This window comes from Branchiostoma floridae, chromosome 4 (assembly GCF_000003815.2).
Source record: "Branchiostoma floridae strain S238N-H82 chromosome 4, Bfl_VNyyK, whole genome shotgun sequence".
NCBI lineage: Eukaryota > Metazoa > Chordata > Leptocardii > Amphioxiformes > Branchiostomatidae > Branchiostoma > Branchiostoma floridae.
In genome coordinates this window covers 11,568,496-11,582,503 of record NC_049982.1, presented here as the reverse complement: position 1 = coordinate 11,582,503, position 14,008 = coordinate 11,568,496, and the positions used below count along the sequence as shown (strand labels likewise).

The 14,008-nt window shown below is 44.9% G+C and overlaps 1 protein-coding gene across 2 annotated transcripts; it reads right to left on the bottom strand.

Annotated features, from left to right (window-relative positions):
- Window positions 1–4,893: 4,893 nt before the first annotated feature.
- Window positions 4,894–13,526, bottom strand: LOC118414175 (matrix metalloproteinase-21-like). Of its 2 annotated transcripts, XM_035818033.1 has the most exons (8): window positions 13,066–13,526; window positions 11,348–12,056; window positions 10,424–10,459; window positions 10,004–10,140; window positions 9,421–9,565; window positions 7,325–7,585; window positions 6,502–6,674; window positions 4,894–6,379 (listed from the first exon to the last, which is right to left on the bottom strand). In XM_035818033.1, exons 1-8 carry the CDS (start codon window positions 13,282–13,284, stop codon window positions 6,125–6,127), a joined length of 1,935 nt encoding a protein of 644 aa, XP_035673926.1. In that variant the 5' UTR covers window positions 13,285–13,526; the 3' UTR covers window positions 4,894–6,124. The 2 variants fall into 2 exon arrangements, with proteins under 2 accessions (XP_035673926.1, XP_035673928.1); XM_035818035.1 differs by lacking the exon at window positions 10,424–10,459 and having other exon boundaries at window positions 13,066–13,518.
- Between the last annotated feature and the right edge of the window lie 482 nt (window positions 13,527–14,008).

Sequence of the window (14,008 nt, the reverse complement as noted above, 5' to 3'; positions counted from 1 at the left end):
TAATTGCATTGGCGTTTTTCTTTTACTCTGCCTCCCCACTCTTTCCTATACAATCCTTCTCAAAAGTTGATTTTAAGGAATAGTCCTTGACTCCTTGTCGAGAAAACGTCGCACGGTCCTCTGCCCTGGAGAACGCTCCAGAGTATCATGGGATAGACGTAACCATAGACATACGGGATTGGTTCTTGGAATGTGCCAACTGAATGAAAAAGACAAGTATACATCCCAAGTTAAGCCAAATCGTTACCGTATGAGTTTGTGTATAGGAATGTTTCTGTCTCATGTCGACTGTTCCTCATACATGTACTTTCTCGTTGACTTGGATGTCTAGTGCTATTACCCTTAGTAGTTAGAATGTGGTGATGTGACATAATCCTCTTTTAAACATTGCACGAACCAAGCTACACAAACACGTCCATACAGACGTTATCGCGCACGGAGAACTTGCAAAATAAGATCATCACGTGGAGGGGGAGTAGGGAGTACGTGGTCCGTGTTTTTCTGCTAAAGAAGAAAGACAGGAATTCCGGCCTTTGATCGCACTGGGCGTATTTACCATGGAGAGGAGCGTTGTTTAACCGTGTTTATCAGAAAAAACGGCGGTTTCTGGGTGGAAACCAAACGTTTGGTCCGGTATGAGTCAGGCTTGTGGAATGGTCTCTTTCAAAACTTTCTCACCGCATGAGCCAGAAGTTATTTTGTTTGTGGATACATTATACAATCCAATTTTTCTGACTCAAGCACGTCAGTATGAGATGGAATGACTGATAGCCTGTTTACCAGTTCTGATAGCTGTTGGTGAAAACGCGCGATAACTTCCACATTGTATCCGACCTGTTTGTGTCGCTATGCCTCCTCTAATGTTTGATCCCTCCACAACAACATGAAAGTCGGTCGTCGCAAAAAAACGTCCACTCGGACTGTTTGTTTGTAACGAGAGCGTCGCATTAGTAAATTATGTCTCGAAAATAATTTCATCAGGTTGGTAGATCATAGGACATAAGAGTTTTCTTTTACACAACCAGGTTGTGTAAAAGAAACCTCCTATGTCCAGTAAATTAAGTCTATTTTCTGATGTACTAGATTGGAAAGAACAACGATATAAAAAAGATACATTTGTATATAAAAACTTCGAGCACTTTCTAATACAGACAGTGCAATAAATAGGAGTACGAGAAAGACTGAAGAACTTTCTTTTTAGAACGTTTTCTTGGCCAGATAAGTTGCATTTGTTTATCTTAAAGGTTGCTGTCAACAACACAGCAGTATTTCCTTTATGCTCTTCCATAGCCTTTCATTCCGTCGCTACCCATTTTTGGGCATTCTCAAAGTTACTAATTCAAATCGTAGTTAATATGATCGTATGAAAATGTCACTTATCTGTAAAATCAAGGTCGAAGGACGCAGCAATTGCTATAACATTCTACACGTTTGGTGAAGGGGGAGAGCCGAACTTTGCACTGTGACGAAGACTCGTGTTACCAACCTGCCGCTTGATGACGCTGAGTCACTCAATATATAAAGTGACTTGACACTTGGGTTCAATACATGCCTGGTACGTGGTACATCGAACCGTTTCCTTCTCACAAACAAAGATAGTTGCTGTACAATACGAGGAATTACGAAGGAGGTAATTGAAAAAGACTCTCTTTTAAAAATAAAAGCTGAACCAATCACATTTTTTTACGAGACAGCTGCTGTGGTTAAAAAGCGCTAATAGAATTAACTGATGTAAGGGAAAGGCACATGTTTTTACCAGTTCCACGGCTTTGACAAGAATTACAATCTGCTAAATCATTGTATATGTAAGATCATTTCAAATTTAATTAGTATCCACGTAATAATTTACTATTCAAGTGTACGTTGAGAGGTTGTAAAGAGTAAAGACAGACATTCTATGACATATGAGGTCTTTACTTTTTATTGCATTGCAAAGTTTAGATTTCGTGGAGTGAGTGAACTAAACCCGTGCCATAGACTCCGCTAATGCCTTGATAGCCTCGCGTCCGTGCGGCTTTAATAGCGATATAACGCTGTTTTAATAGTCGGGGCACCCAATTATCGACCCGCAAATACCTATCACAGATTTACAATCACTTTGATAACCTTTTCCACAATAGAAAGAATTCTAAACATGTGGATTTTGAACCTTAGCACTATGGTCGGTCAAGAAAATCGACTATGTCGTGTAAGCTTGCAGGGTGTTTTTCACATTCCAGTGGAGACCTTAGCTTAGCCTAAGTTAAATGTCACGTATATGTGTTTTCGTATTGCCTTAGCTATCGGAGAGATAAAAGAGGCTGAGTACAGCCTCGCTTGCCATTATTACCGTGAATGGTGTTTGCCAGGTCCGTACCCACACCAGTTGAAGTGCACTTGAGTTGCGGCACCGTAAGCCATATTGCACGCACCACTGAGCCGCTGCTGTAGTTACCGCTGTCATAAAGTTAAAGATAGACAGTGGGCGTATGGCATTGGGCCAAAGCCTAGGGACAAGCAACACTAACAGAATGAATCCTTGTTTGCAGGTCCGTTCATTGCAGCTCTACACAGAAACATTGAAACTAAATTAGTACCTCTTCCCTACATGCCACCTGTAGCTAGGAGCCAGCAAATCTACATTACGACTGAGACACTGCGCTATCTAATTTCATTGGCACCAAAGTCATTTCAATACCTTCAGTGCCACTATGGACAACCCTTCTAGTATCTTCACGTTGAACATTGGCTCGCTTGAACCGTTGAACCGTCAGTTTATTACTATCATCTCTTCCAGTCTCTTTGAGAGAATGTTTTTGCACTGCTCCTCTCCACAGTTGAACTTTCTGTAGGGGCCTTGGCGCTCCGCTGTTAACGGGGTAACCTGTACAGGAGACCGAGCGAGCGACAAACATACTGTACTTGGAGAATTAAAGTATTGATTTAATCACTGTCACGCTGCCGTTTACCAAGTGTCGCTCACTCCCTGACAGCGCCCATTCTTAGCCGCATAAATGTCGTCTTACCTTGTCGGCTGACCTAAATCCCAAACGTAAAAACCCATTTAAGTAGCGGGGGCAAAAGCTTCTCAAATAAAAACATGCTGAAAATTTGTCCCCAGTTTTTGTCCTGTCTATGGCACGTCCAGTGCAAACGGCTCTGGTATTACAGGTATGTGCACCGGTGCGCCACTTCCATTGTTTCTGTACACTTCAATGTTACAAAGTATGCTCGGTGTTTGCGGTAGGGCAATATCACATGACGGGATCGCTTGTAATGAATGTTGGATTCTGCCTCGCAAACCCAATAACACGAAATGAGCACACGGACGTTCAGGCGCAGTTGGTGGACATGTGACGCCTTTATGGATCCAGCTAGCTCGCCCTTTGTTACAACGCAGGTGCGCTGAAGACCAGATGTAGAGTACATCAAGAATTGTATCCTGAAGTAGCTAAAGACCGCATTAAAAATACGGTAATAAATTACAGGGGCCGGGCTAACTTTGCGGTCGTTGTGGATCATGACCGATAGCATGATGGCCTTAGGGCGGGGACACAGCCGTCCGGCAGCGTCCGAAAAACAAGTCGAGAGGGCCTTGAGACCAATCTCTCTCGTCCGATCAGAAGGTCCTGCATTTGAAGGCGGTTTCATGCGATGATGATGATCTGTTGGCTGATGAATTTTGCTCATACATGATAGTTTCCGATTACCTTTACACCGTACCTTCGGGAGATGGAATTGTCTACTACTCTCTCAAAAGTGTTGCGCAACTTTGTCCCAAACTACGGGCTCACCGTCAAGGAAGTTTGTTGTTTACCCGCCTGCCACTAATGGCTTTTAAAGGGACATATCTTAATCTGCATCCAGGTTTTAATGACTTTTAAACAAGTCGACTTATCACGGTGGGAGCTCTTTTAATTCCACTTAAACCTCATACAGCCATAAAGGACTGTGGCTTTTGTCCCTGCGGATGGTGGAGTGCTTCAATTATCAAAGGCTCCGTTGCGTAGATGCGCGAGAATGCACAAACATGCCCGGCTTATAAAGTGTCCTGTGAGCTGATAGCCACCGATGAAACAATGGAAGAAAGGGCCAGAAAGCATGTGCCATCAGAAAACAAGGCTTGGTCCAAAGCGTGCTTTTGAAGATAAGGAGCAAATAGAGGGGCAGGTGCCAGGCTGCTGCAGGTGATTCAAAAGTGCTCACAGCCGAGTGATAAGGGCTGGAGCAGGCTGGTGGTAACGCTACGTGTCAGCTCTGGCGTCAGCAACAATGTCCTAAAAACACGGTCACCCGTCTCCCATACACCTGTATCGGCACAGGCTACACCAAATGTTTGTCCAAAGGATGGCGACTTGTGAACAGAAGAAGCAATAAAACATCCACGTCGCCATTTATACAAATGAGCACATCTAGCGGCACAACAAAGCCTGCAGATGTATCGAGGAAAAGTCATAAATCCACCTGAAAACACATAAGGTTGGCTCACACGTCGTATATATGTTCAAGACAAGTCCGTATGAGGTCCGTATTGAAGTCTCCGCCTTTACCAGGTTCCACAGGTCGCTAGAAAAACAGTAGTGATTGGACACATATAGCTGTCCCAGGAGTATGGATTGTGACCAGGTAACTCCACTGGCATTTCATCTGGTTATATTTGTCCAGTATCCATAATTTTTCCAGCGACCTAGACTAAGAATTCCCTTACAAATCTCATACGGACTTGAGCTCAGTAAGGTAACAAACATGAACCACCCCCACTCCCTATTCTCCCATGTCGTATGTTTCTAGGGGATGTTTCGCATATTCTGAATATGGAACTTTTTTCGAACACTTTTTTTTCTTTCTTTTACATCATAATACATTGAACTAGATACTACACTATAATCATAGATAACAAAGTTCCGACAAAAGTTGTGTCACGTTGAACTGTTTTATTCTGGTTAGAACGTGTGGTACATGGAACTGCATGACACTTCATACAGACGACAAACTGCAGGTATTATATACTCTCTGAACATGGTGTTTAAGAAAAGACATACTACTGATATCCTTGCCCAACATGTACATGTGCAACATGTAGCCAGTCGGTTGTCGTTTTGTAGATAAAAGCTGACTGAATATAACTTTAAAGAATAATTTAAGCTGCGGCATAACAAAACTTAAGAAATAACATATATCACCAGCGAGGAAAAAAGCTAACGTCGAAAAGTTTGAACTAAACTTGAAACGTCGTTGTTGTCATATGGGCGGGCTCCTTGTTTGACCGCGCCCCCTACACCGCCCTGCAGACTTCTGCTACAGAATCAGAACTTGGAGAATGATTTTCTGTGTGATTGTCTTTCCGCAGGCACTATTGCACAGGGCATCTTTGAACCGGTACACTACCAACGCTCACTTGGCGGGTTCTTACGTAAACGATTTGAAACTGTTTACGGTACGGCTCATCCACACATTCATAAGGCACATTCTTCACCAACAACTATGGGCATAAATACTAACTTTCTCACAACACGTGACTTTACAATGGGGCAAATATCTTAAATATACAAAATTTCATCATTGAAATAATGTTTTTAGTATAAATGACAAAAACATGATTAGACAGGAGTTCCTGAGATAGCAAAGGCGCCTCCGCGAATCAATCTGTTGACGACTTTTCCTTCACTTGGAACACTTGCAGCAGGGTTGTCTCCGAGCAGAAATTTGCTCTCAATGCTCTTCGAAATAATTATAAAATGTTTTAGATAGAAAACAGTAGCCGAGGTTGAAGTAACGTTTTACGTATTATCCAAAGGCGCCCAAGAATTGACAACATACATCATATAGCTAAAGGCCTCGGTAGAGACGGCTATCGTTAACAATTTCCTCTGTTCAGTTGACACAAATAGTACATCTTATGTGAAGACATAACCTACAAGTCCAACTACATGTCTCTTAGACATCTACTTCCCCAGAACGGAGACAAGCCTACATGGTCTTTCATGGAACTCGTATTGCACAAAATCGCCCTATGCCGTAACAGGGGCCACTCGTGGGGAGGGGGGCTGCATAGATCCGCTAAACGGTTGAAGCGACAAGAGGGTCAAGAAAGCTTCTGTGAAGTTTTTTTCCGCGTGATGTGCAGAGGCAAGAAAAGTGTTCTCTACGACCCGTCCAGCTCCCACATCCACACCTTGCAGATGTCCTGCCACAGTTCGTTGACCGTAAACGGCCCATCTATCGCTCCGGTCGAGATGCTTATACTCCAGTAGTCGAACCCCTTCAAGAAAAACGTGGTCTGGTGGGTGTAGGAGTAGTAGGCGGCGTCCAGGTTGTTGGGCACGCCTGGGAACACCTCAGCGATTTCCTTGGGGAAGCCCGGGCTCACTCTCTGCCGCTCAACTTCGTATTGGTATACCTGGAACGGAGGTGGTGCCTTAGATATCTAATGGTTGGTAGTTTACAGCAAAATTCCACTTCTATGATTCCTTGACACCGAAAGGCTTTTTATCCTGAAACAAATGATATTTCTTCACTCACCAGATGATCCTTAAAAAAGTAGGTGTAGCCGGCACTTCTGTTGTAGTAGACGGTGTCGATGTTGTCGGGGATGCCGGGAAATCCGTAGCTGATGAGGTTGGGGAAGGGGTTTCCGTTGGCGTCGTGTGTGTAGATCTGTTCCCGCTCGCTGTCGTACTCCCAATAGGAATCACCTGAACAGAGAAGCGATTGAGATCAGGTTGACTTTATGTACATCTTTTACATATCAAGTACGATTTGCACCGGAGATTTGCTGCAGAGAATCTATTTCCACCCCTCGCCAATTCTCTTGTGGCTTCAAATTCCCAAATGGCTATGCTAGTGAACACGAGATTGAGATGTCACGGGTTTGATTCCTAGCTAGACGTTGTGTCCTTGGTAAAGTCACATGACACGACTTTCCTTATCCCACCTATCCCACCTTGGTGTCAAACGGGTACTAGTACCTGACGAAAGCTGGGTAGGTAAAAGGCGGTGGACTTAGAGGGATGGGCTCCGCCTTCCAATACCGTTCCCTAGACACATTAACAACGCATTGCCCGTCGAAAGGGCAACGGGACTACCTATCATTTTAAATGGCATTTTTACCGATTGTCTCCCTCTTCATATGGCCTGTTACAAAATCATTATCCAAATCTAAATCAAACTCCCAACAGACATGTCATATTCACATTTACGTCTTGTATTTGTTTTAAACAAATAGAAGGGAGAAAAATGATAATCCCATGTGACTAATCGTGACCTAGAATGTACAATACTCTAGGAGTACATGTTGGTGTTTCATTTCGTTCTCATTTGTTGTTATTGAACATTACAGACGTACCTGCGAAGAAGAAGAGGACGTCCCAGGTCCTTGACCAGACGTGGAGGATCCCGTCGATATGCCGTGACGCGATGCCCTGCCACCCCCCGCGGATCAGGAGGGGGTCCCCGTAACGTGTTCGTCCCTTGGAGTTTTCGTACATCCAGTAGCGACCGTCGGCAAAGAAGAAGGTGTTGTAGATGACTCCCGTCATGTAGCCGTTCTCGTCTCGATTCGGTCGGACCCAGTCGAACACGGTGTCGAACCTCTCCTCGCATTTTCCTGGTAAAACAGGCAAGAGAGAAACAATCAGCTTTGGGCTTTTAGTCTTTTGGATTTGGCGTTTTGCCAACACTAGAGAGCATTGGACAATGGAAAAGGTAACCATTTTTTTAAATTTCTTGCCACGGCCACGGCTGCTCAAGTAGCATGTAGCTATTAAAAAGGGCTAGTGCTGCTGACAAGACAAAGAGAATACAAATATTCTGAGGTAAACATAAACAGAACATGCAAAATAAAGCAGTAAATATTAGAATTTCCATACTCCATAGTCTTTTATAGTCTACCATGAAAATAGTCCACCGTTTCAGTGTATTTGATTATACGAACTTGAGTAAAGGGACTCGAGGCAATCATGAAGCTCGTCCTCCTACCTTACCCTGTGAATGCTGACGCAACCTGTCTCCGGAGACATGTCTACAAACCTGGTGACGTTATTCAGAAACTAACAACCAAAAGTAAACCTTCCGTAATAGAAAATATACATATGATATGACGTCGTTTCGTTTGTCAACAGAAATTAAACGCTCCCGATAGACAAACGGATATGCACCAAAGTGACTCATGGATCCAGTAAAACATTGTCCAATGCCGTCACGTACGCAAAGATTCCGGAGTAAGGCGGAGTAACACGTGGTGCCGAGCTCCCTCATGACGTCATTCGGCACCACCTGACCTGACACAGACGTTTTTATCCCTTCTTCAAACACTATCGATCCTTCTCCTTGGTGGAAAAAAACCTTTAATGTGGCGAAAATGGAAGGCCGTTGCCTGGAGCAGACCCCACCCTGACAAACATGTGCACCGAAGATACCTCGGTGATGGGTCAAGCGACGATGGGGAAGAATCCACCTGTCCAGCATGTCGGGGTATCCAGAAAGGTCTTGGACACCGGCGGAATGACGACACGGGAACTCACGCAGGCCTGACGCTGATGCACCGGGTCGGGAGTTATACACGGCATTTAAAGGTGCGCAAACAGGTAACAGTTAACGATGTTACTACCAACATTGTTTTGTTATGTCGTGCGTGGTTGTTGTTGCCTAGCAGAGGGACATGTTTGGGACAAATGTTTTCCTGTTTTCCCACTCGGGAGAAGGTCATCTCGCTTCACACCTGTGTCCCATGACCCCCGTGACAGGAAAGACGACAATCCTTCCGTTGGTGGACCCGCTTTACATGACTAGGAAGATATGCTAAAGACTTTCAAAGCTATATATAACGTTATCTCGGTTTGTTGATCTGGATTACCAAATATAGATTGCCTGGTGCCTAACAACAGAATACCTGTTTCATGTTCTCCGCGATCTTGAGACATCCATGTACAGTAATAGATTTGCATCGGCTACCACAATCGGCATCAGCAGTGACTTGTGTAATATAGAATCTCCTGACGCATATAACCAGACCCCCAGCATTGACTCTAGCATGACAGGTGACACCAAGGAACCAGCATATTACTGAAAAATCAATACTTTCGTCTTCCACGGCATCCGATGAAGAAGTAAGACCCAACAGTAGTAGATAAAGAACTTGAATATTATCATATGTACCACCTGTTAATGCCAATGTACTTATCATCATTGTTCCATACTACATATACTTGCGAATAGCACCCGGGCATGTATTCGCAGACAAATTAACAATCATTAAATAAAATCTGTATTCCACAGAAGTTCCTTAGATTCATGGTAATTTATTTGGAATTTGGAAGATTCCTAGTCTATCTAACACAAATTCTGCTGTCCGGGGCTGTAACTGGCTCCTCCTCGCAGGCGAATGTTGGACGGGCTGCTATAAGAGATTTTCAATCTGGCTAGCAGATTCCCTGTACTCACCATAACCGAGCTCCTGGACCGCCCGCCTGTCCTCCGCCCCGATCTCGAAGTTGTACGGCTGTGGAGCGTAGTTGGGCTGCATGACGGAGTTGGCCCACTCGTGATGGCCGAGCCCCAGGATGTGCCCGATCTCATGCACTGCTACCTTTGGAACGAAACGACATGTTTGAGCGAGAGTTTGCGACCAACATCCACAGCTAGCTTGGTAATTTACGTTGTATCCTTTTTTCCTGTTGTTCATAAAAGTACATAATTTCATGAAACAAAATAATGCTCAAGAAGATAACAGTATGCACATGTACAGAGTAACGTATGATGCATGCCACAAGAGCTTACTAGATTAACGGCACAAACATCAGTCCACGCATTGCTTCAATCAAACACGGAACGAAACGCTTAGGCTTGAGATAAGAATGGTAAAGCACCAGTATCATTCAATTCACCTACTTACTAATTTTGTACACCATGACAAATACGTGCATAAGTTATGCTGTATATTTCAACCTCCAACTGGCACCATGAAGAGAACCCTCCCTAGCCCCCACCCACCCCTTAAGGCAAGCCCTTTCCCATGAAGAACAACCTTGAGCAGGCTGATTCCGTCCGGCCGGTTGACGGTGTAGGGCTGGATCTGGTCGTTGATGTGAACCTCCGCAGCCTCGTCAAACGCGTGTGCATACTCTTGTTCTTGGAACTCGTTAGGACAACCCAAGTGTCTCACTGCAGTGGAAGAAAATTTTAAAAAAGATGAAAATTTTTAAGAGATGGCAAAGTTAGGTTTGGAACTACTAGTTGTCTCGGAGGAAGGGAAAGTTTCATCCATCCGCAGGCACGCCCTGTCAACAGGGTGAGGAATTCTCAAAGTATCAGAGATATTTGAACAAATCAGAAAACCATTCTACACCCTCTGAAGAGCACATTAGTACCTAAACTTCGTGGGTTGCACAAAAATGCTGAAAACCCCTCTTTGGCATCTAATTGACTAGAAGCGAAAGCCTCTTACCGGCCGTAGATCCACCCCAGGCTGAGTGATGGACGTCTGTGTGGCAAAGTACAAAATATCAAGCTTGGACACAAATACACCACCAACAGCAGCCAAATCCTTACCATCACACATGCAACATTAATACAGGCTACAAAAATCTTCTCTCAGATATGGATGAACTATTTCCTAGAAGGAGAGGAGGGAGAAAAGACAACGGATGAGGCTATAGGTGAGGCAGGGAAGTGTCATTGGGGTGCAGAGATCTGCCAGTAACAGGTTCACAATCCCGGGGACTGTGCAGAGAGAGGTGGAGAGAGGTGTCGGTGTTATCAACGGTCAGACATGTAAGTAGGGGTTGAAATTTGCTACAAGAGTCGTTGATAAACTGTTAGAGGTTACCTAAACACGAGGTTATATATCATTCTTCATGCAGCATGTATACTAGTACTTTGTTGTTTGGTACACGCTCGTAACAGTCTTTGTCCTCAATGGCACTTAACTAATTCGTCCCATATTTGACATAACGACGAGCGTTTCAAAGATCAGCCGCGGCTCCAAAAATAGGACATTCGGCAAGAAGACAAATGGCGGCCATGTAACACAAAAACGTTTCCTATCATCAAGTCTTGGTTACATTCCCCGAAGAAGCCGTCTTTAATTAAACGCGTCATTAATTAATCAATGATCTATCAAACATGCAATCAGAGGTAAACACAGTCGATTGGAATGAACTGTCGAGAAAAAACTAGCGTCTTTGAATTACGTACTAACGACATATGATCATGCACAGTGGATCATGATACGCTTTAAAGAGACGTAAACGCAAGAGATGGCTTATAAGCCATACCAAATACACTCAATAACAGAAGTCAATGTACATGTACAACTATAGTGTAAAATACCCTCTCGATTTGACAACTTAGCGAAGACACAAAAACTCACCCCTGCCAAATGCAAGGTTGACGTCCACCTCTTCGATGTGCGACACGTGGTCCGGTCTGAAGAGCGGCGGGATGACCTCGCTCCACATCCGAAAGGCTTGCTGAATCACGGCGAGCTGGAGGTCCGCGTCCAGCTGTGAGCTGTAGCCTTCTCCCAGCAGCCTCCAAGTCACGTAGTTATTCACGAAAATGCCGCGCTTTTTTCTCCTCTCCTCCTGCCTTTCCATCCACGTTTTCAGGACACTTTGACGCTTTCTGCTATTCCCTTGGGAAGTATCTTCTGCGGCTCGTTTTTGTACCACGACAGTCGCGTTAGACTTCGCGTGTGCATCGTCAGAAGAGTTGCTCGTCATGTTCGATGCATCTGGCGGCACCGTTTTCGTGCCGTTTTTGGCCAGCGTGTGATCAGGATTGCCACATCTTGGTTCGTTCATTTTATTCCTGGTCGCGTCGTCGAGGAGACCGGTAATGGTTAGGTTGTTTGCCTGCTGAAACTTTCTGATGGCCTCCTTGAACTCCTCGTCGTCCACGCCAATCGTCGGCTCGCCGTCTCTCCCCATGCCCTCCACCTCCTCCACCATGACCGAAGGGTCGAAGTCTGAGAATATGTCTGGAGCAACGTCCTCGGGTTCAAATATCGTCTGCCTCGACCGATCAAGCGTGGACTCCCAGTCTACGGGCTGGAAGTATCCCAGCCTCTCCAGGAAACTCTGCAGGACGACATCGCCGATAATTAGTACAGGAACCATACAGGACTGAACATATATGCAATATTTGGACGGACCAAGGAGCTTTTATCCTGATAAAAGCTCCTTGGACGGACATTGTCATAATTTCACCCCCTTGAGTGTTCATTCAAATGAAATGAGTTTGAGTTTATAATGCGTTGTTGACAGCTTTCCGAGGTCACCATATTCAGGCTCTGTGTGGTGCCTTTTTAGGTTTCATAGTCCGTATTGACAGATGTGATCAATGACTTCTCGTGTGGGCTAAGATTAGACCAAAAGTCTCTGTTTGTCGTGTTAAAGTCTATATCCTGGTGCAGATATAATTCTACCTAAAATGAACGATCCCTCAAGTGGAGCACACGATATTTACGCAGTGGTTCTTGCTGTCTTGGTAAACCACGTATAAACTACATTTATTGATCAATAAATTTCGGCTGTCCTATAAAGTACCGCCTTTCCAAGCGCGCTGACAAGTTGCTACGTTGCAGCAGCTCCACCGACGTGATGGAATTGGCAAAAACACGGTATATCCTAGGTCTTCAAGACATGCATATCTATGGATCTAGCGATCGTTATATAATCATGCTTCTTCCTGTAAAATGTGTCTAGCTGTCATGGAAAATACTTGCAATAAGCAGCCTACCATTTGCGCTATTTTTACAGGCTTATACTAAGCCTTTCTGGAGAATTGTCAGTGGTAACCGAAATCATGAACAAACAGAAAAAGACGTCATAAAAATAGGTAGACGTCATGCTCATGGATATCGGCGCAATCATAATCTTCATGCATGTATGGCTACGGCTTGTTTTCGTACGTCGTTTTTCGTCCTTCAATAGGCAACTGTTTTTCACTGGACACCTAGCACAGCACAGACGTACAAACCGAGAACAAAGGTCGCGTGAAACGAGCCGAAAACGATATCACTTTTAAGACATAAGAAAACAAGCCGAAGTCATACATCTGTTAAGAGGCGAGCGTCATCGTACGTACCGCCGCGTCCCTCTCCGTGACTATGGCGGGAATGTTCACCCTCTCGGCCCCGAGAACGGCGTGGCCAACCCCGCTGCCTCTCCCGCCGGGGACGCGATCGGCCTCGGAGACCAGCAGGAGCAGAGTGACGAAGGCGTACACATGGCGCAGCAGGCACGCCACTGTCGTCGTGAAGTTCGGCCTCGGCGGCGTAAGCCTGGTTATTCTGAAGACGTTCATCTCTGATGGCGGTACTCACACTTGGAAACAGTGGTCGTCAGAAAATGTCTGTGGACTCGTCGATTATGGTCTATTTTCCGAAGTCGAAATAGACGTAGATAACTACTCTTTCGGCCTAGAGCCAGACGCAAACCTCCGCCAAACTTCGGCGTGTCACCAGGACTAATGGAAAACAAGAGATTGTGCCGTCTGCCGTGTGTTGACCGTTCTTAAATAGTGGCCCCCTTGCCGTGACGCGGGACCCAGAGTCTATATATGGCAAGTTTCCCGACTAATCAGCACTCGGCATTTGACAAGGTGTGAGCACAACTACCGGTTATGATTACGGATGAACTTTACACGCTGGCATGGCATCATCGAGAAAGAATCTGATTACTCTAAAAGCAACGGAAACTATACACACGTACCTTATCATGCGTAAGATACAAATATGCTAGTCACTGGGATCTAAAAGACATGGATAAACACATACTGACCTAGCTATAGCCAACGAGTTAGGACTACTGTAGGCAGCAAGGAGTCATAGTAGCAGAAGGCACAGAAGGCACACAGGGAGTGTGGGTGCAGCACCGTTAACTGTCGTTATCGCCTCACAATTTGAAAAGAAAATGTTGAAAAGTCCGTCTTGTCCATCATGAAATTGATTGAGTGAGTAAGGTTTGTGAGGGATGTCCATGTCGTGTATCTAATGAAGCAATCACGTCCGCCGTGCGATCATCGTACG